Genomic DNA, 23,092 nt, shown 5'->3' on the forward strand with positions numbered 1-23,092 from the left:
GGTCAATTAAGAGGCAAATTCAATTGTTTCTTATAGATTTTGAGCTGGGAAATCGAGAAATATGTCCCAGAACTGTATCTCTCTTAGTTTCTAAGATATTCCATGTAAAACGCCAAAAATAGGATCAAAAAACACATTTTTTTACGTTTGACGTACAATAACGTTGTGAAATTGGCAATAAATCATAAATTTTTTAAACATAAATTGTAGAGAATTTAATTATAAGAAGATTGACGTAAATAATGTCAACAGAAAATAAATAAAATTTTAAACATGTCGACTCTTATTAACAACAAAACCGACGAAAACTTAGAAGAAAATGTTACAAAAAAAGAAAACTGATCTGTCTAGTAGGTACAATAATTTTAGACCTACGGAAAACAAGTTAGCAACACTGATTTTTTCATCACAATTTGTTTAAATACTACTCATTGTTATCAGTTGATTGTGGTAATGTATTAAACAACCATTCGCTGATAAATCGTGTTTGCAGTATTACGTCAAATTCTTATCGTAAAAATTTCAAAAAACTGTTAAGAACTGTAATTTTGTATTCATTTTACAGTGCATAAAAATCAAATCTGTTAAAAAAAGTGAAATTCTATTTAGTTTTGTTTTGAAAAATGCCGCGTATTTTCACTAATGCCGAATATGCCGACATGATTTTCAACTATGGATTTTGCAATGGAAGTCCTGCAGCAGCGGTTACGGAATATCGACATGAGTATCCTGGTCGTGTTGCACCAAATCGTAAAGTATTTGTTAGAATTTTTAATAATCTTCGTGAGAATGGTACACTTCCCAGCGCTTATATTTCATCTGAATGACAAGCAAATCATGCTGATGAAAGTGAAAACATTCTGCAGATGGTTCAACGTAGTCCGGCAACGAGCACACGATTAATTGCAACACGGCTCAATATTTCACAAAGTAGAGTATGAAAGACATTATATAATAATGGATTGCATCCTTTTCATATTCAGAAAGTGCAACATCTCCAGCCTGATGACTACGCCAGCCGGCTGCAATTTTGTCAATGGATTAATAGGAATCAACATTTAATTCCATTTATATTATTTTCAGATGAAGCTACTTTCACTCGTAACGGAATAAGCAATACACGGAATCCGCATCGGTGGTTTGAAGAAAACCCACATGCTATAGTAAAAAAAAATTTCCAGCAACGATTTTCAGTGAATGTTTGGTGTGGTATCATAGATGACCAATTAATTGGTCCTTTCATACTACCACATTGTCACAGGGAGAAATTATCTGGAATTTTTACGTAATGAATTTATTATATTGCTGGAAAATATCCCTTAGCAAACGAATCGAAATGTATTACCAACTTGATTGAGCTCCTACACATTTCACTAATGAAGTAAGGCAATGTCTTGATGAAAAGTTTGCTGGTAAATGGATAGGACGTGGAGGGCCAATTAATTGGCCACCGAGATCCCCAGACCTCACTCCGTTGGGTTATTGTTTGTGGGGATGGTTGAAAAATAAGGTTTACAAGCAAAAAGTAGACACACGCGTCGGATGAACTGATTGCTCGCATTCTCAACGCTGCAGCTATAATCAAGGAACGCAGAGATACCGTTAGACTGGCAACACAAAATCTAGTACAACGCGTTGAAAAGTGCAGTGAACACAACGGTGGCATTTTTGAAAGTTATTAAACCACATGAAATACTACTTGTAAGCAGAATTTTATCATTATCATAAAAAAACAGTAAGTATTCCCTCTTCCTCCAGTTTTTTTTCTATTGTATATAACGAAAAAGTTTTCTCAATCTGTTAAAAATTAATCTGTTTTGTTGTTAATAAAAGTCGACATGTTTAAAATTTTATTTGTTTTCTGTCGATATTATTTACATCAATCTTCTTATAATTAAATTCTCTACAATTTTTGTTTAAAAAATGCAATGATTTATTGCCAATTTAATAACGTTATTGTACGTCAAACGTAAAAAAATGTGTTTTTTACCCTATTTTTGGCACTTTACATGAGATATCTTAGAAAATAAGAGAGATACAGTTCTGGGACTAATTTTTTTCGATTTCCCAGCTCAAAAACCATAAGAAACAATTGAATTTGCCTCTTAATTGATCTTCCCAGAATTTCAGAAAGCCTTAATTTACCCGGAGGAACTGAAACTCGGGCGAAATCTTTCACCCTGTATAATTCGCTAACGAAGCGTTTTCGGACCTATGTTTATATGAAATTTTTTCTTATTTTTAGACTCTAGAATGAGTTGTCAAAGTAACCTATCCTCCTGAAACACTCTATATATTACCATATTCCGTACACCGTTAACTCACTCGTTAGCAGAATAATTTTTTTCGGTATTTTCTTATTTTAATAATAGTGAGTTTTCTCGCGTCTTCGTTTTATTTATTGCCCATGGATTGTTCTTTGAACGGACAAAACATTTTGTAGAACTGTTCATATTTTAGATAACTTAAATAAAGAAAAAAATAAAACTTTGTCAATTCTTTGAATTCGAATCAAATTAAAGTTGGTAGTTTTTAATTTGGCGTCGAATTCAATAGAACAATATCTTCTACTGAAGAATTGAAATATTATTTATTTATTTTATGTTTTCAAAAAAATTTGTTTTATAGATTTTATTATTGTTTTGCCTTTTTTATGGAACGTTTCTATAATTATATTATACTAGACGAGTTACACATTTTCACAGTTTAATTTGCCAATTAATTTCTTTAGGAGTTTTCCTTGATTATATTAGTAAAAATTCACGATATTCTTATTTTAATCAGAATTCTTTTCTATTAACATTCGCCATTTTATTATAGTACTGATATTGATCAAGAAACTGAAGAAAATCTAAAAACCGTACCAATTTTATCACTGTTTAACCTAAATCGACTTACAACCATTTGAAATGCGAAAAATATTTTTATAAATACCCACTAACCAACAGAAGATTATCCAAGTCATTTTTAAATTATAGGTTGTTTGTAAATTTTCAAGTAATAAGTATTTCAATGTTCTGATTAAACTTATTTTTTTATTATCTGTGAACTCAGGATACATTTTAGCAAATGATCTAATCTGATAGGAAAATCTATATCCATTAATAACTTCCTGGAAAATTTTGATCTTCATTTACAAATGGAAAAGTTGTTCTATCTTCCGATAAGCAAATTTATTTTTTTATTATTTGTCATCAAAGAATTCGTTTTAGAAAAATTTCTCTACCGATGAGTATAAAAGTAAACATAATATTAAACAATATTTATAATAGTTATGGAAATTTCAAACAAGATTTCCTTCGTTCCTTCCCTATCTTACTCTTTATACACAGAATATATATAGAATACTCTTTAAATAAATTATTCACCGCCGATGTTTTTTGTTTATCCTGCAGGACCACTGATAGGTATTACTTAAGAGGATGAGATGAATAACAATTATTTTTAGCGTGTGAAAAAGCCATGCCTGACCGGGATTCGAATCCGGGACCTCCGGATGAAAGGCCGAGACGCTACCACTCGCGTTATGGAGTGGAGGCCAGCACCGCCGATCCATATAATAAATTATTTCCGTCGGTAAGAATTAGAGTTAATAGAGGAATTTCATCCCACTGCCTAATACCTGTAAGAAAACCTACAAGAACAGAAGCGTATACAGAACAGTTCAAAACGAGAAAGGTGAAAGAAAGGTATATCCGTCTGGGATGTATGATGAGAAAAGTTTAACTAAAATATATATATATCTATATATATATATTATTTGTATTAAAAAACAAAAATCATAAAAGAAAGATAACATTTTATTTTTATGGCAATGACTGTTTTGGGGCATTTTTTTCTTTTTTTCTTAATGATCGTTGTAAAATAAAATTAAAAATGATGAACCGTTTTGATCGTAACACCATAATTATTACGGTGATTATAAAATCTACTTAAAGTTACTAAAAAAAAAATTAATATCGCCACACTTTGTCTATAAACAAATTTCTTTTTAAATAAATTGTCTCCGTTATGTATATAAGTGTGTGTGTGTGGGGGGGGGGGGTGTTTGTGTTTGTGTGTGTATGTATTTAACACACACATAGTATTTAAGTAAAATAAATATTTAAAAAAAAACTAAATTTTCCAACATTTGGTTGATTTTCCACGGGTTACTTCATCACCATCAAAAAATCTTAAACATATAATGTTTTTTTATTTTTTTTTTTCTAAGAAAAAGTAACCCGCCAAATTCATCATTCATAAAAAGTTGTAAAATAAATTCTGGAGACGTGCCAATCTCTGCGTCATATGTATTACTGTGTTGCGAACGATAAAGAGAATAACATCTGTTTAATTTTTGGGCAATGCTAAAATATATAAAAAATATTATAAAATTTTTTAACAAGAGGTTTACTTCTATCAAAAATGAATTATATTTTGAATATAATAAAACAAAATACAAATATTTGAACAAAAGAAAGGTAAATTAAGGCATTTACGTTGAAACATAAAAGACAAAGAAAAACGTATTTTACCACAAAACACAATCCAACCTTATTCTCAGCCCAATTACTTCAAAAATAATTAATTTTATGTAGGTGGACCATTATTTTCTACAAAACAAAGGGTAAAAGCTCTTAAAACGAAGCAGAATTACTTTAAATACGCTTTGTGTTAAAAAACATTCTGTATGAAGCAAATTTAAAACCACTTCAAACTGCAAGGAATATGCCAGATATTTGCGGAACTATTCTGACATTAAATAAGTAAATTATGTATATTATTTATTCCATATTTTTTATATAAATAGATTACTCCGTAGATAATTCCATACTTATATAAATTGATTCGAATTTTTATGAACGATATATATTTTTATGAACAAAATCGTAAAAAAAATATAAAAATTGATTTTTATGGTCATGACTGTTTTTGTCATCCATATTTCACAACTAACGACATTATTTTTTCAATAAATACCGTGCTAGTTTTATTTTTTTATTATATTTGCATTTTAAATTATCAAATTTTTTTGAGTTATATGGGCATCTACTTCTATGATCATTACCTCTCGTCACACAGTTAAAAAAAAGAAAACAAAAATGTACAGAGTGATTCAAAGAAACGGGAAATTTAAAAAATTAAATAACGTTAATGAAAAAGTTTTTTTAGAAAATGAATTTTATTTCATGTAATTGTACAAATGTTGCCATTTTAGGATACATACATTTTAGTTTATTTTTTAAAGATGACATCTTGCAGGTGACCTCCTCTTCTACGTAAACACTCACGAAGTCTCTTCGTTAAATTGTTCACGGTTTGACGTAACGTCTCAACTGGAATTTCCGCAATTGCTTCTCGGATCTTTGCCTTCAGTTCTTTCGTTGTAGCAAGTCTACTGTGGAACACTTTGCTTTTAAGGTGACCCCGCAAAAAGTAATCGCAAGCTGAGAGATCAGGCGATCTGGGAGGTTATCTAATGTCACCATTTCGTGAAATGACACGTTGTCCAAACAATCAGCGTACAGCTGCCATCGATATTCGTGCAGTATGTGACGTTGCTCCGTCTTGTTGAAACCAGACTGTGTTAAGAATCGGTGGAAATCTCTTTTGTTGTTCCACAACAAAGGTTTCAAGCACGGCTACGTAACGAGCCGACGTCACTGTAATCGCAAGACCGTTGTCATCCTTAAAAAAATAAGGGCCTATAACAACGTAAGATGACATAGCACACCACACGGTCGCTTTTTGGCTGTGCAACGGACGCTGGTGTAGCTGCGTAGGATTTTCTTGGGCCCGGTATCTGATTATTCTATTTTTCTTGTTAACAAATCCACTGAGGTGGAAATGCGCTTCGTCTGACATCCGCAGTTCGTGAACAAACTCTTCGTTATCGTATTTATCTTCTGAAGCATTACATTACAGAATTGTGCTCGCACAACTGCATCGTTCGGTTTCAGTTCCTGGACGATCTGCAACTTGTACGGATGGAATTGGAAGTCCTTCACTAATATTCTTCGAACATTTGAACTACGCGATTGTAAAGATGCTGAGAGACGACGGATTGACCGATGTGGACATCGTGTGACAGCATCTTGTAAAGCTTGAACATTCTGTGGTGTACGGACGGTTCGCTCACGGCCTGGAGGTTTCTTTTTCATTGCCGAACCGGTTTCCTCAAAATTAGATATCCGTGTTTTAACTGCATGTGCTGATGGAACACGGTCGTGCTATCCCAAATTAAAATGACGGCGAAATTCTCTACGCGCTCCCTCCACACTGTCATTGTTTTTGTAAAACGGTTTGATAGCAAAGCGAGTGGTGCACGTTGCGAACCACTCCAAGGATCCATGACAACTAAATGGCAGGTTAGGTTATAGAGGCTGGCGCCACTTATTAAGTGGTACCAATCGCCCACGGCTACCAACACAACTTTCAAAATTTCCCGTTTCTTTGAATCGCTCTGTATAAATCACCTGTAGGATCGTTAAATGTATATATATTATCCATATATTTTTATAAAACACGCACATATATCACAGTCTAGAGTATTAAAGGCCCAGGCCCTGAATTTATTTTAAAAAAAAAAGCTGACAACAGTTGTAGGACTTTACTGTCACGCGGAAAAGTCACTTTTACACTTTAAATGTTATTCATTATTTAACACTATCGCTCTCTCGTGACAGCAACAGCTGTACGTCAGTGTTATACTAGCGCTCCTTGTGGTGACAAGGGGTGCTATTGACTATTGACACAGTACTCCGCCCGCTTAGGTTAGAGCATTTTTTGGGATGGGGTGAGATTTTGCAAATTATTTTTTAATTGTTACCAAATGTACCGAAGAAAAATATGACCATGATTTGGAGAAATCATGAGATACTGAGGGTGAGCTTGCTGTACAGCCTTACCCTCTTGACCTTTTAAGGCGAAAATATAATGGCATCACTACTCCATTTATAGAAGTAATCTGACTAATTTTGGTTAAAATATATCTAGTAGTTCCGGAGATATAAGGGGATTTAGAGAGAGACTCCGAACACAATACCTACACACGAAAGGAAAATTTCCATCCGGTTTTTAGGTTTTTTGAGTTCCTTACGTGTCAAAACGTCAAGATTCAGTGAAAATCGCATATGCCCAATTTACATCGTTTACAATACTTACCTTTTTAGAGCTGTAGCGCTATCTAGACGGGAAAGTAAAATTAAAACATAGAAATACATTCAAAAACATTACCCAAAAAATGTCTTGACAAAAGCAAGTAATTTTCAGACCCCTGTGTTGAGGTGTAAAGGCCTTCACATAGGGAATTCTCAGTAAAGCATAAAGTATACTGGCTTTTTTCGAAGGATTACTACAAAATAATATTTTATTAATCTGCGGGCGTTTACGTAAGCAACTATTTTTCTTTCTTTGCCATTTTTTAAATCAGCAGCAATATTATTTCTTAATTCGTACTTCTTTGTGACGCTTTTATGTACTTTGCACTCATCCAGTAGATGCATAACAGTAGGTAGTTTATCACACACACAGCACATTAATCTTTCTTCTAGAGTTAAATATGTTATTGGTGTGTGACCGATTTTGAGTCTGGCCATCGCCACTTGTTCTTGGCAACTCAGTTTCGTGTCGCATTTTCATTTACGAGCATAACGAGTAACTTTAATTAAAATTAATTTTGTGCTTAGTTTTTTCCATTCATTACACCACATGTTTCTGATAGTATTAGTTTGACAATTTTAAATTTTACTATGCGAATAGGGATTATGTCCAAATTTTCACTAATTAGAGCCATTCTGGCTGGTTCGTTTGTGCTTTCATTTCCTGAGCATGCTCTGGTGTCTATACAAATACGCTGTCCCATTCGATTTAAGTTATACAGAATGTATTGAGGAAACAATCTTTGATGAGAAGTTAGTAAGCTTAAAGCGTCGGAACATCTCTTTGTAGAGATGTTCTGACTAGAGAAGAGCTTGCTGTATAGAAATAAGTTCTGGTCTTTAAACACTGGCCATATCTGGCAATTTCAACGAATGAGCGAATGAGCTTTACCATATATATATATATATAGAGAGAGAGAGAGAGAGAGAGAGAGCATCCAACACAATGTTCAGTTTTAGAAACATCAGAAAAAATTTTCATATATTCTTCATAATTACTGGTGATTTACGAAAATTCCTGTTGAATGATCATTACTGGTCTTTCTTTACTTTTTCCATAAAAGAGATCTAATTTGTGCTTATAGATGATGAAAGCCAAGTATTTCTCTCATAGAGTTTGCTAATGTATACGACAAAGAGATTTAATGTTTTAAGTAGGTTTCGTAAGAAAGTTACTTATTGTAATGGGTACCATGATTCGACTTCCGGAAATTTTCGACATATCTTCCTTTCCCCCAGACCCCAAAACCACCGTCGGTTTAAAAGTTTATTTACATATATTTCACTTCCTTGTGAACAAGGTAATTGCCGTAATGTTGCGCCAGTCAGGTTCAAATTGATACATAAAATATAACAATACAAAATCTTGCATTATTTCGTTTATGGGAAAAATCGGACAATTGGGGTGAAAACTTTTTAGAAATAAACAAAATATCGCTATAACGTTCTTATCCAGTAAAATATCGAATTCTTTTAAAGTTCCTATTATTCTTTGGATAAGGGCCTAAAACTTATCTAAGTGAAGTTTGTTGATATCACCAACCATTGACCCAGGGGATGGAAAAAATTGGGTTTCCAAGACAAAAAAATCGTATCTCCCTTAATAGGGACAGTATCGAATCGGTTTAAACTGGTGTTAGTCCTCTAAATATTACCTAAAACGTTTGTCTGAAAAAACTTTTGATATGATTACCCCTTACGGCAAGAGATGACCAAAATATTGCTGGAATTATAAGAAGTTGGGGGCTTATCGTATGCTAAATACGTGAAACTTTTTTCACATGCAACATGGTCGTATTGTGTAAATTTGAAATTTTTCTTAACTTTAAGGTGGAAATCTTTTTTATCCCCTACTTAGTACCGGTGAAATGTACCCCGCCTTCCGATTGCCTAAAGGGATTTTTTTTTTCAACATGGCAATGCGTTTTTTTAATATTATTTTCTTTTTTTTAATGATTTACCAATTCAAATAATGTAATTCTTTTTGTAGGAAAAATTAAAAAAAAAAAGTAAGTTTCCCCCCTCAATTTGTTCTAAAATAAAGGGTACGTCAGTAAGGCGGGCGTATTCTGTATTTAAATAAGTTTTTATTTTAACATGAGTGTTTCTACATTTTTTAACTAATACGTAAATAGACAGAATCAGTTTGAAAAAAAACTATGAAAGAGTAGGTAAAAACATTTTACTTCTAACTGATGTAATATGATTTGTTATTTAACGTGAAACTTATCTCGGCTTATACAAGATCTTAAATTGTTGTTTTAGCATTATTAATAAAAAGCTTTTTTTTCATTTACATTTATTATGATATTAATGAAAGAAAGCGTTTTTTTATCTGTTAACGATATGCTAGCATTAACAAACATCTGAATCATTTCGACGCTAAGCTGCTACTATAATTACGCAAGAATATATCATTAGTATTAATAACTTTATTATTTATTTATGATAAAAAGAGAACATAAATACAAAATCCTGGCGCTATTGAAAAATAGATATTGACTGCACAAGAGTAAAAGGAATATTTTTGTTGTCACATAAATGGATACCCAGTAGCTAAAAAATTAAATAAACAAAAATTTTTTATTTAATTTAATAAAAAATTAAATCTTTTAGTTGAAAAAGTTTAAAAATTGTTAAAGTTCAAAATTTTTAATAAAATATTGCAGCGTTTTTTTACAGTGTAATTTTACTTCCCAAAAAAAAAAATACTTGGAACATTAAAGTAATTATCTATATAAATTTTATTTGACTGATGATTTCTACAAAAAATAAAACGTATACTAACTAAAAGTAGAAAATAAATTGCTTACTTTATACTATTTTTACTATTGAATTTAATTGTAAATTGATATAATATACTTTTACAAACGCTAAAACCAAAATAACATTATTTTTATAATAAAAATGTTTATGTGCACTGTATTGGAAAAACGTTTTAAATTTATCTCTCTTTTTGTTTATTTTGGAGCTGATTCCTTTACCTCTCCCAGTTTCATCGATTAAATTGTACACAAAACGTTACTTCAAAATGAAATGGTAAACCTACAAAGGACTTGCTTTCTTTATAAGTCAACAAACCAGTTGGACAGATTTGAAATCGTTGTTAGCTGTTAGTGTTTAAATTAATAAAATTCTAACAATAGCTTGAATATTTTAAGCTGTTTTATTAAAAAAATAACGTACAATCAATTTTTTATTGGTATTTATAACCTTTAATTAAAAGCAATATTAGATAACCTAGATCAGTATATTATATGAAATCATTAAACGAATGTATTTCTTGTTAAGGTTTATTTATCTGATGTTTAGTATTTATGATGACTAGTCATCATCATCAAAATATACCTGAAGTAAATATTAACATTTTTTTGTATAATAATAATTAATTGTTTTATTTTTATTTAGTAAGGATGCTAAGATTGTAAGAAGAGATGACTTGTTAACATCATTAAATTGTTTAATTAGCCTCTATAGCAGAGTTCTCTTGAAAAAGAAAAAGAGAAGCTTTAGGATTATAGGACCTTCTCTCTTTTTTTCTCTTTAGCCTCCGGAATCACTCCGGTATTACTTCAGAGCATGAATGAGACTTCATTTACAAAAATGTTTTAAATGAAGTGTAATCTTGTACAGTCTCAGTTCGACCATTCCTGAGATGCGTGGTTAATTGAAACCCAACTACCAAAGATCACCGGTATCCACGATCTACTATTCAAATTCGTATAAAAGTAAATGCCATTACTAAGATTTGAACCTTAGAACTCTCGACTTCAAGATAAGCTGATTTGCGACCACGAGTTCACCACTAGACCATTCCGCTGGGTTCAGGGTTGTAGGTTACAGGATGAAGAAAAGTAAATGATTTTTTTCTCCTTTTAGATTTTTCTTCTTTTTTTTTAAATGAAACTTGTTTTATTAAAGTTACTAAATTAATGTTAAGAGGATACATGAAACGAACTAAAAATTTATAATTTTTTTTTTAAATTACCAAAAATCTAAAGAACAATTTAGATTCGGAGTAACAGTACAAGGTGAAAAGATAAAGATGCTACGATTTGCCGATGATATATTAATTCTAGCCGAGAGTAAAAAGGATTTAGAAGAAACAATGAACGGCATACATGAAGTCCTACGCAAAAACTATCACATGAAAATAAACAAGAACAAAACAAAAGTAATGAAATGTAGTAGAAATAACAAAGATGGACCGCTGAATGTGAAAATAGGAGGAGAAAAGATTACGGAGGTAGAAGAATTTTGTTATTTGGGAAGTAGAATTACTAAAGATGGACAAAGCAGGAGCGATATAAAATGCCGAATACCACAAGCTAAACGAGCCTTCAGTAAGAAATATAATTTGTTTACTTCAAAAATTAATTTAAATGTCAGGAAAAAATTTTTGAAAGTGTATGTTTGGAGCGTCGCTTTATATGGAAGTGATACTTGGACGATCGGAGTATCTGAGAAGAAAAGATTAGAAGCTTCTGAAATGCGGTGCTATAGGAGAATGTTAAAAATCAGACGGGTGGATAAAGCGACAAATGAATAGGTATTGCGGCAAATAGATGAAGAAAGACGCATTTGGAAAAATATAGTTAAAAGAAGAGACAGACTTATAGGCCACATACTAAGGCATCCTGGAATAGTCGCTTTAATATTGGAAGGACAGGTAGAAGGAAAAAATTGTGTAGGCAGGCCGCGTTTGGAATATGTAAAACAGATTGTTAGGGATGTAGGATGTAGAGGGTATACTGAAATGAAACGACTAGCACTAGATAGGGAATCTTGGAGAGCTGCATCAAACCAGTCAAATGACTGAAGACAAAAAAAAAACAAATTACCAGATAAAATGAATGCTTTGGACAACATCCACGTTCTGTTTTTTTTGTGACAAATTTTTTCTCCAAAATTTTTTCCGAACAGTTTTTTTCCATAACTCATTCTTGAGTACTTTAACAAGGATATCTTTTATTTGTTAAATAATTTTAAATATAGTACATTTATTAGTTTTAAGAAAACTTTTTCAATCGAATTTTCAATATAGTTGTTGGAAGAAAATCTGGAAAAAATAAAGGGCTAATTGTAATGCTACATGATTACACGTGCAAATATCGGAGCTAACTTTCTTTCAGGAAAAGTAAGCTTTTTCGATAAGAGAACGATAAGAGAAAAATGTAATTCATCCCAACTTCTTTTCACATATATATAAAAGAAAGAATGTACAAATTGAACAAACCAAAAAGAAAAATAATAAAAATATTAAAATTCACTTACGAATTTACTTGATAAATAAATAGAAATAAGAAAAGATAATTTTCTATACATATAAAAATGGTTGTATGTGTGTGAACACACTAACAGATACATCACATGTTCCAAATATGATGCATTTGTAAGCTAGAACATTCACATGTTCCTCCATAACTCTGGAACGCCTGAAGCAATTTTAACCGAACTTGGTACATATATGAGTTATTATCTGGGGGAAAAAATATTTTGGAAGTAAGACACTCCTAGCTTCTCTCAGTAATGGAGTGTCCAGGGGGATGACTTGCAAAAATAATCAAATAATCAAAGACGGATTAGTGTTGAATCCATACTTTTCAGTGTCGCTATTCTGATTGGTGACAGTTTCGATGACATTTCAGTTTAATTTTAGTCAAATAGAACGAATAGAACACTGTAGATCTTTCTGTATAAATGAATATTTGTGCAATGCCGGGTAATCGGCTAATAAAATATAACAAAAGAGGATAATGTAGAACTAAAATTAAAATAGAAGCCCGTAGTAAACAGAAATTTATTGAAATTTATTACGTTACTGAGAAAGTTAAATTAAAATTTTTATCAAAATTAAGAAGACTTGAAAAGTAGACTGGCGGAAAAAAAGAAAGTTTTCACGCAAAAAGAAGTCTAGTACTATCAAACAGGTAGAAAAATTCGAAAGTTATTTTGAAATGTAATGTTGCAGGAAGTAATCGAAAATTAGATAGTTCGATAAAATTCAAAATGAAGAGATCTTAAGGTTAATAAAAGAGAAGAGGAATGTTTGACAGAATTTAAAATGAAGAGCTTTAACTTGATATACAACGCAAGTGGTAGCGTCTCGGCCTTTAGTCCGGAGGTCAATGTTTCGAATCCCGGTCTGGCATGGCATTTTTCATACGCTGTATTTCCAAATCCCACGCACAAGATTCAAAATTGTGCGGCAATATCAAGCGAGAAAAAAGAAAGATAAAACAAATAAATAAGGACGTAGCAAATATGATAAAGATGAAAGATTAGGAAGAATAGCATCAAACTATTCGTAATTAAAAGACTTACAGTCCAATAAAGACAATTTAAAAAATTATAGCTGTTGTTTTTTAGTGATCATTATAACGACTATCGGCGTTTACAAAGCGGCTTTAGTAACAAAAAATTAAATAGGCTTATAACTTCTAGTTTTGACATATTTTCTTATAAGAAATCCCGTTACTTCATAACTATGTGTACGAATTCAAAACGATTAATTTTCACAATGCTGAACGTTTGAATTCCAAATTAAACAGCAATTCTTTTTTGTTTTACACATATTAATTTTATTTTTTAGTTTATTAAATTAAAACTTAAATCCTGAAATTTAAAGAATGAAATTATCATCTCTATAATTTACATTAAAGTAAACTTTTTTTTTTATATTTTAATATTTATCTATTTTTTTTTCCAGTGTTTATATGATGTTAATCAATATATGAAGATGTGGTCGACCGGACAGCAATGTTAAGGTGTAGAAGTGGACAAGGCTGCAGCTGTAAAAGTGGTACACAGAGTGGTGAATCTTCTGAAGAGACATCTACAGACGACGGTATGGCTCATACACAAGTTCAACGTCATAACGGTGGAATGGGAGCTTTTCTTGCCGCCATATCTCCAAGGAACCTATTTAGAACTTTTAAAAAATCACCGGAGTTTACAATGCCAAAAGCTGAACGCAGTAAGTATTAAGTTATCGTTCAGTTACAATTTCATTTTTTAATAAATAATATATATTATATTAATGATTTCAGTTTTAATTGAAAATAGACGGTCAGGGCTCGCTTCACTCGCCCTTTCTGTTTAGCTAGGAATTTCCCTACTTCCTAATTGTATTCGTTATCCTCATGGTTGTAAGAATAAAACTAACAAATAACAATTCCATCCTGAAAAGTTCTCGTTCTTTCAACTTTTCCCTCATTCTTGACATAGAATCAGATATACCTCCCTCACTTCCCACCTTCCAAGGTGCCCAGAGCCTCTATTTATGGCGTAAAATCTTCCCTGGCTTAACACGAATGTGTAATGAAAATTTGAATGCAAACCGGTATGTTGGTTTTCGCGTGATGCTTGGATACGCATGTCGTTTCCTCTCGATTATATCGAAAATTATAAGGTTTGGTGCAATACCAATTGGTATCATCAGGTCATTGTTGGTCCTATATTAGAATATGGAACCAAATTATATTTGAGTATTCCAATATAGGACCGCTTATGATATATCAGTGGTTGAAAAAAATTAGCCTTTTGATCGGATAAACATCTGTATCATAATCAAAATTTGTTTCATAATGACCCATATTATCGTGCAAATTCCAGTCACGTAATTCAAACGTTATAATACAGCCGTAGAAAAATCTGCTTTATACATTAACAAGAAAAGTGTATACAATGAATTAAACATCATAAACCAACAATGGAAAAGAATTAGAAGACTCTGAAATGTAATTTTAAAGAAAAATGATTTTTTTAAAGAAAAAATTTTAAAGAATTAGGTGGGTTGATGAAATTGAAGTGAAGAGAAGACGAATACGAAACGAGAGAAATTTATGACAGTATTTTGTAAAAAACGAACTATTTTTGTGAGCTATGAAGTAATATATTTAAATTTAGTTAATTTGGTAAGTTGTGAAGTCATGTTGAATGTTTTAAATGCATTTTACATGAGAAAAATAAAGACTGGAATACATGAAGGATATTGAAATTGAAAGATTAGCACTTAATAAAAAAGGAATGAAGAATAGTAACAAACCAATTAACTGACTGATGAACAAATAAATAAATAAAAAAAGAATATATGTACATACATATATATATATATATATGTACAAGGTATGATAAAAAAATAAGGTGAATAATTTTTTATTAAAAAAAGTAATAAGGTTACATAGAATTCGATTTAATCTCCTTCAAAGTACTGTCCTTGGCTAGCAATGCACTTATCCCAACGTTGACTCCATGACTGGAGGCATTTCTGGAAGGCGTCTTTCAGAAGGGCTTTCAGCTGCTGGGTGTGGCCCTCTCAATGTCAGCAATGGTGTCAAAACGTTTTCCTTTAAGCACAGTTTTAATTTTTGGGAAGAGCCAAAAGTCGCATGGTGCTAAATCCGGTGAGTATGGCGGATGCGGACAGACAGGAACACTTTTTTCGGCCAAAAACTCGCGAATGAGAAGCGAGGTGTGACACGGCGCGTTGTCGTGGTGAAGAAGGAAGCCATCGGTCCATTTTTCTGGTCGCTTTCTTCTTACGTCGTTTCGCAAACGTTGCAGTACACTCTTATAAAATTCAGAGTTTACAGTTGTTCCCCTTGGAACGAAATCTGATCGCACTATGCCCTCGCTATCGAAAAAAAACAACGAGCATGACCTTGATTTTGGATTTTGACTGACGTGCCTTTTTAGATCGAGGAGATGAACCGGTTTCCCATTGGGAACTCTGCATTTTGGTCTCGGGGTCATAGCCATAGACCCAACTTTCATCTCCAGTTACAATTTTGGCCATGAAGTCCGGATTTACATGAAGACGACCCTTCAACTCCGTGCAAATTGACACACGATTTTCCTTCTGTTCATCACTCAAAAGTCTGGGAAAAAATTTTTCACTCACTCGTCTCATTTGCAATTCATTATGCTTTGCATCTCATTTGCTTTGAATGGATCCGTACGAGATGTTAAGGTCTTCCGAAAGCTCTTGAATAGTCATTCGCCTGTTTGAACGAACCATTGTTTCCACTTTTTGGACATTTTCAACTGTTTTTGAGGTTGCTGGACGTCCCGCACGCTGCTCGTCTTCAACAGACTCATTTCCGTTTTTAAATCGGTCATACCACTTGTACACAGTACGTTCAAAGTTACCACATTATCGCCGTACACCGATTCTAACATTTCGTGAGCTTCTTTGGCACTCTTTTGCAACTTAAAACAAAACTTAATGTTAATGCGTTGTTCAAAATAAAATCCATGTTGCGCGACAGACACGATAAACACAACCTCACTCTAACGGCTCTGGCAGCTGACTGGCAAGCTCTAACGTGTTACAACTTGTCCCTGCCTGTCTCAGTTGATCACGCTATTGGACAAATTACAGCATATGGATGTAGCGTCGGCAGTTGCCATTATTAAAATTCATTCACCGTATTTCTTGATCACACCTCTATATATATATGTTCTTTTTTTTAAAGTCATATGTATAATGACAGAACAAAATAGTAGAGTTAGAACTCTAGCAAAGAATAATCAGGATCGAAACTTATTTTTAACCGTTTATTTCATTAAACGGATTTGGATTAATTTTGTTATTAACGTTTTATTCTTTTCTTTATGAATTTATAATTTTATTATGTTTATTAATGTTCCAATTTGTATCTATCTTTAAAAAAAAATTATTACATATTAACAACAATATAATCGCTGACAACCGTGGCTGAGTAGGCAGCGTCTCGGCATTTCGTGCGAAGTTTCCAATTCCGGTCAGGCATGGCATCTTTTCATAGACTACCAATTTCCACCTGACTAATGACAATAGCTGCTGATGCCCGCTCTTTAATAAAAAGAAAAGAAACAATATAATTATCCTTTAATACCTTTTTATAAAATAAATATGTCTACGTTAATTGACGGCCAAAATCGGACCACGGGAATGGAAATTGTTGAGGGGGGGGATTTTTTTGAAAAAAAAAAAATCGCTATAACTTTCTTATTAAGTAAAATAATGAATTAGTTTAAAGTTCCTACTATTTTTTGGATAAGTGCCTAAAACTTATATAAGTAAATTTTGTTAATATTTTAATTAATTATTGGCCCAGGGAGTGGAAAAAATTGGGTTTCGATGACTAAAAAACCATACCTCCTTTAATAGGTACAATATCGATCGAATCGATTTAAAGTGGTCGTTAATCCTCTAAATATTACCTAAAACTTTTCTCTTAAACAAGTTTTGATATGAACAACCCTTACGGAAAGGGATGACCAAAATTTTGCTGGAATTGTAAAAAGATGAGGCTTGTCTTATGCTAAATATGTGAAACTTTTTTTCATATGCAACCATTGTAATGAGTAAATTTTGAGTGAGTTATTCTTGATTTTACAGTGGAAATATTTTTAATCGCCAACTTAGCACCGGTGAAATCTACCTCCGACTTCCGTCTTGCCGAAATGGATTTTTTCTAACCAATTTTATAAATTTGTATTTAAAATTAATTTTTTTATTAAAATTCACTAAGGGCTTATTACAATAATTTGTAAAAAGTAACCGTATTTGCCGTAAAACAAACGATATAGTTTTTTTTTTTAATTTTGTATTTAAAAATTTAAATGAAAATATTTTTACGAGAGTAAACCAATTTTATAGAGGAATAAACCACAGCTGATTACAAGGGAAATTTAACAAATTCAAGTTATGAACAAGAGTTATAACAACAACGAACCATATACAAGAGATATAGCAGCTATATATTCCGTGATTGGTTATTGATTCGTTAATCAAAAATTTGCAAACCTTTTACAGTGTTTATTCCGTTCATTTTTTAATTACGTTACAGATTGGATGTTACAAGAGGGATAAGCCTAGAATATATTTAGTTTTATTTTTAACAAAATTTTAAAATATTTTGCAATACAAAACAATATAATAAATCAGAAAATATATTATTATTTAATGCATAATGTATACGCGATAAAAAAATATAATCGATATAAGCGTACAGTTTATATCATTGTGTTAATATTACGTCTCGAATAAAGTCAATAGTTATTTTCAATTACATATTTTATTAACAAAAATTTACAACTTTGCATGTATCGTTTTATTTTGGTAGTAAAAAATATATATTTTTCTACTAATGAACTTTAACGATGACAAAACACATTTATATGCATTTAAAATGGGTTTGTTTTTTTAAAATAACATATATAAATGCATGTGAGGAAGCGATTGATAGATTATACAAACTGGTGTGTAATATTTATGAAAAAGGGGAATTTCCGTCAGACTTCGAAAAAAGTGTTATAGTAATGATACCAAAGAAAGCAGGGGCAGATAAATGTGAAGAATACAGAACAATTAGTTTAACTAGTCATGCATAAAAAATCTTAACTAGAATTCTATATAGAAGAATTGAGAGGAGAGTGGAGAAAGTGTTAGGAGAAGACTAATTTGGTTTCAGGAAAAGTATAGGGACAAGGGAAGCAATTTTAGGCCTCAGATTAATAGTAGAAGGAAGATTAAAGATAAACAAACCCACATACTTGGCGTTTATAGACCTAGAAAAGGCATTCGATAACGTAGACTGGAATAAAATGTTCAGCATTTTAAAAAAATTAGGGTTCAAATACAGAGATAGAAGAACAATTGCTAACATGTACAGGAACCAAACAGCAACAGTAATGATCGAAGAACATAAGAAAGAAGCCGTAATAAGAAAGGGAGTCGTTTTAATCGTTACACAATCGTTTTAACTACTCAAAATAACGGAGTATATTATTGCATCATAAAATTTGTAATTAATAAATATTATGCTGCAGTTTCGTCGGGGATATTCGAGGAAAACGCGAATTCGATCCTCATCGTTTATGGCGATTAAATGTTTCCCCTACTATATATTATAAGTCGCTTTATATGGAAGTGAAACATGGACAATCGGAGTATCTGAGAAGAAAAGATTAGAAGCTTTTGAAATGCGGTGCTATAGGAGAATGTTAAAAATCAGATAGGTGGATAAAGCGACAAAAATGAAAAGGTATTGCGGCAAATAGATTAAGAAAGAAGCATTTGGCAAATATAGTTAAAAGAAGAGACAGACTTATAGGCCACATACTAAGGCATCCTGGAATAGTCGCTTTAATATTGGAAGGACAGGTAGAAGGAAAAAATTGTGTAGGCAGGCCACGTTTGGAATATGTAAAACAAATTGTTAGCGATGTAGGATGTAGAGGGTATACTGAAATGAAACGACTAGCACTAGATAGGGAATCTTGGAGATTTGCATCAAACCAGTCAAATGACTGAAGACAAAAAAAAAATATTATAAGAACTATATATTGTAATTGCCTTGCATGTTTTCGTACGGAAAGTATACAGAATTTAAATACAACCTCATATTTACGATGATACAATTGTCAAAATTGAACTCATCTTGTTCGCTTGGTTCTTTCTGTCCATTCGAATTTCTTCTCAGACATATCATGACTTTTTCTGTGACATATCATGAATACACATATAGACATATCATGAATTCCACACATTATTCTACGTTATAGGAACAGACAAGTACACGTATAGAATCTACCTTCGGAAAATCATCGTTTAGGCGTATCGTTTTTCACCATTTTTAAGAACGGCAACCGTTGATTGTCTTCTAAGGAATCTTTCACACGACTTTATAGAGTGTGAAATTATAATTAGTTTTACCGACGACTAAGTAAATAAGATTACTATCGGAAGAAGACCTTTGAAGTATCAGTTCTGGTTTTACGTTCTATTGTAGTCTTCTGCGAATCCCATTAACATCATCAAGAACATGGATCGTAAACTTTCCATCTACCAAGCTGTGTTTCGTAGTACTGACATCATTTGATGCCCATCCGATGAACTGGATGTAATTTTTGTCGCTTTCTCTTAAAGTAAGCATGTTTTTTATTACAGTGATTTTAATCGGATTGCTTACGCGGTACATCTCTACATCTCATACCGTGTTTCATGAAATAAAAGAGAAATACAATTACTGACGGGTTCTAAAGTGACATCTACCGCGTTATCCTTACTGAATAATTTATTCATTACAACCAAATAACTTTCCTCCGGATGGGTTTTGATGTCTTGATGAACGGGTATTCTTATTTCATCATTGTTGCTTAGTGTTGAAGAGGCATATAGCGCATTACTGTTGTATACGTAACTGGTGATTGAATCGTCCAGTTTATTCATATCCACATCAAATATGTAACTCATTTTAAAATTTAAAATTCCAAAAACGGTAAAAAACGTAAATTTAAGGTGTTTTTCGTTTTGTAGTTACTTGTCAACTGTTGCTCCTCCTCCTGTTTGTTTTACAAAAACTAACCCGGTTTTTACATTTTATTTTCATTTTCTAATATGAAGACAAACAGTAATTATTTCCCCTTTAATATTAACTATACCTCTATTCTGATCCACAATTTGCATCGTGATGTTGTTTATCTACCTCGTATTGACAGGAAGATAAATAACATAATGTGGTATTTCTATAATTTTATAACCTCGTTTAAATCGTTAACGTTTAAATCGTTTAAATCGTTTAGGAAAACATTTTTGCAACACGTCCTTCTTTTCCGTTCATATACAAACCTCTAAATATATTTCCGGTTACGCGTGTGGCGTTCAACATGCTAATGAAAATTGTTTCGGCGGACAAATGCCATCTATACGGATTTAAAACAATTGAATAGAAGCCTATTATCCATCTGATTGTGTTCGGTCGAGTAAAATCGACTTTTAAAGAACAGTACAGCACACATCTCATAGTTTTAATATATGAGTGTAAGATGTTTTTCACAGGTTCTAAACACATTTTAGTTGTTTAATTAAACGCCGATTTCTGCTTTTTTTAGTTTTATTTTATTTTTATCAGTTCGAGAATGAACCTTTATTCGCGTCTGGATTCTCCGCATCATTTTCTACGCTCACTCATTTTTTTTTTTCATGTTTCAACGTCGTATGTATGTCTTCAATTTCGCACATGTCTTTTGGTAATTTGATATTCTTTTCGTCTTTGTAATACATTTTTTTTTTATCTTTTTCGACGTTAGAAATATTATTACAGATAATGAAATCGGTCAGACCTATTGTCCATTTACCATCTTCAAGTTCGATGGAAGGAAAAAAAGTCGGTACTAAAAATAAATTCTTCTCCTATAGACAAAACATTATTTTTGTGATGCTAAATTATCTGTCAAATCATATAGTACATCAAATATACTTGCTGAAATGATGATATAACTGAATCCATATTCTTATTTTCTCCTACACATACACACAGGTAACAAGTGAGATCAAAGTTAAAACTCTAGCCTCATTCAGAGGGGGAAAAATTGTTACCTGGTCTTTTAAAACTGGAAATGGTAAAGGGGTTTATAATAAACGTAAACAAATAAATGCGTAAGCGGGGATGGTGGAGGGTTAATTTGGGGTTTTGAAAGGAGGTGAAAAATGGTATTATCGGAACGAATGAACCTCCAAGATTATATAAATAATAATAAAATTTACATCTAATGATAATTAACTTCCAAAACACCACAATTATAAAACAGAACGAACACAACTCAATATAACAGAAAAACAAATTCTAGTTAGAGAACACAAACATACGATCATTTCAAAGAACAGCTTCATGAACAACGTTCATACAAATATATTATTTCTTAATTTCAAAAATGTTCAGCATGTAATATGAAATATATATTTATATATGAAACATACATTCGAGGATTTTTATATAATTACTGTACATGAATCACAATCTTTTTGGTGAATGCAAAAGGATTGGTCGCATTAGAAATAGAAATGAAAGATTTTATCAATATTTTTCACGATCTTCAACTTAGGGCCAGACAATCATCTTAATTTTAATAAATGCCATTTGAATTCTTAAAATTTATCAGTAAAACATAAAACCATCAGCATCACGGGTATCTATCGTTGTAATTGATTACACAAAGAGATTTTCATCCTTACATACTTTACTCCGCATTTACGCATAATCTTAGAACAAGTTCATCTAAACGAATTTCTGGTCATTTAACTACACAAGAATTAAATCAGACTCTTACCTTTGTACTACAATTATAAACCGTGTATTTTAATAATGAGATAAATAGTATTCAACATTATCAAATTACTTTTAAACAAAGTAAACTTATTTCTCTAGATCCATTTCTAGACAGTTTAGCTTTGCTAAGAATAGGTGGCAGATTATAGCATTATTCATTACGATACCGGGTAAAGTATCCTATCATCCTTTACTCAAATACAAATTTAACAAAACTAACAATAAATAAATGCTAAAAATCATAAAATAATTATTAAAAGAAGGAAAGAGAAAAATATCACTGAAATTTTTACAATCTAAGTAAAGAAAAAATCTGATGTGGACACCACTTAAATTTCTTGTAAGCCTACAAAACTACATACACACATTTTTTTTCTGCAGTTAATTTAAACTTGTTTCATTAAAAGTGAGATACGATGCTCCAATTCTTTAATAAAATGGACAGTTACACATATTAGTTTTTATTAACATCAAATATTTATACAATTATTAATTCAACAATCTTACATGAAATATTAGGATACAGTAAACTGCAGATTTATTGATTTGACTTCCAACATATTTTATTATTAAAATTAGATTATGTTATTAAAATTTTATTGCTAAAATTATTTTATTTTAAATAAATATTAATAAGTCCCTTGATTACTCATATAATTAGATCAATATTATTCGTATCTTCTGAGTTGCCGATTAAAAAAAGTTTCAGATTTCAAGGGTGTCGTATAAACAAAAGTTAATAATAATTAAACTGTTCTGTTTAGTAAACTCCTGTATGCTGATTACAAATGTTAATTTCGATCTTTCGGTGTAACATATTAAGTTTTCATTATTGAATTATTTGGTGAATAT

At 31.7% G+C, this 23,092-nt stretch overlaps 1 protein-coding gene across 5 annotated transcripts in view; it reads left to right on the plus strand.

Annotated features, from left to right (window-relative positions):
• Positions 1-23,092, plus strand: part of rdgC (retinal degeneration C) — a 968,675-nt gene that overhangs the window by 236,665 nt on the left and 708,918 nt on the right. For all 5 annotated transcript variants that reach the window (XM_075358273.1, XM_075358271.1, XM_075358272.1 and 2 more), the window contains one exon: positions 13,852-14,118. In XM_075358273.1, coding sequence (XP_075214388.1) covers positions 13,902-14,118 — 217 coding nt within the window. In that variant the 5' untranslated portion in view covers positions 13,852-13,901. The remainder of the gene's footprint in view (positions 1-13,851; positions 14,119-23,092) is intronic.

Source organism: Lycorma delicatula, chromosome 2 (genome assembly GCF_047948215.1).
Source record: "Lycorma delicatula isolate Av1 chromosome 2, ASM4794821v1, whole genome shotgun sequence".
Lineage (NCBI taxonomy): Eukaryota > Metazoa > Arthropoda > Insecta > Hemiptera > Fulgoridae > Lycorma > Lycorma delicatula.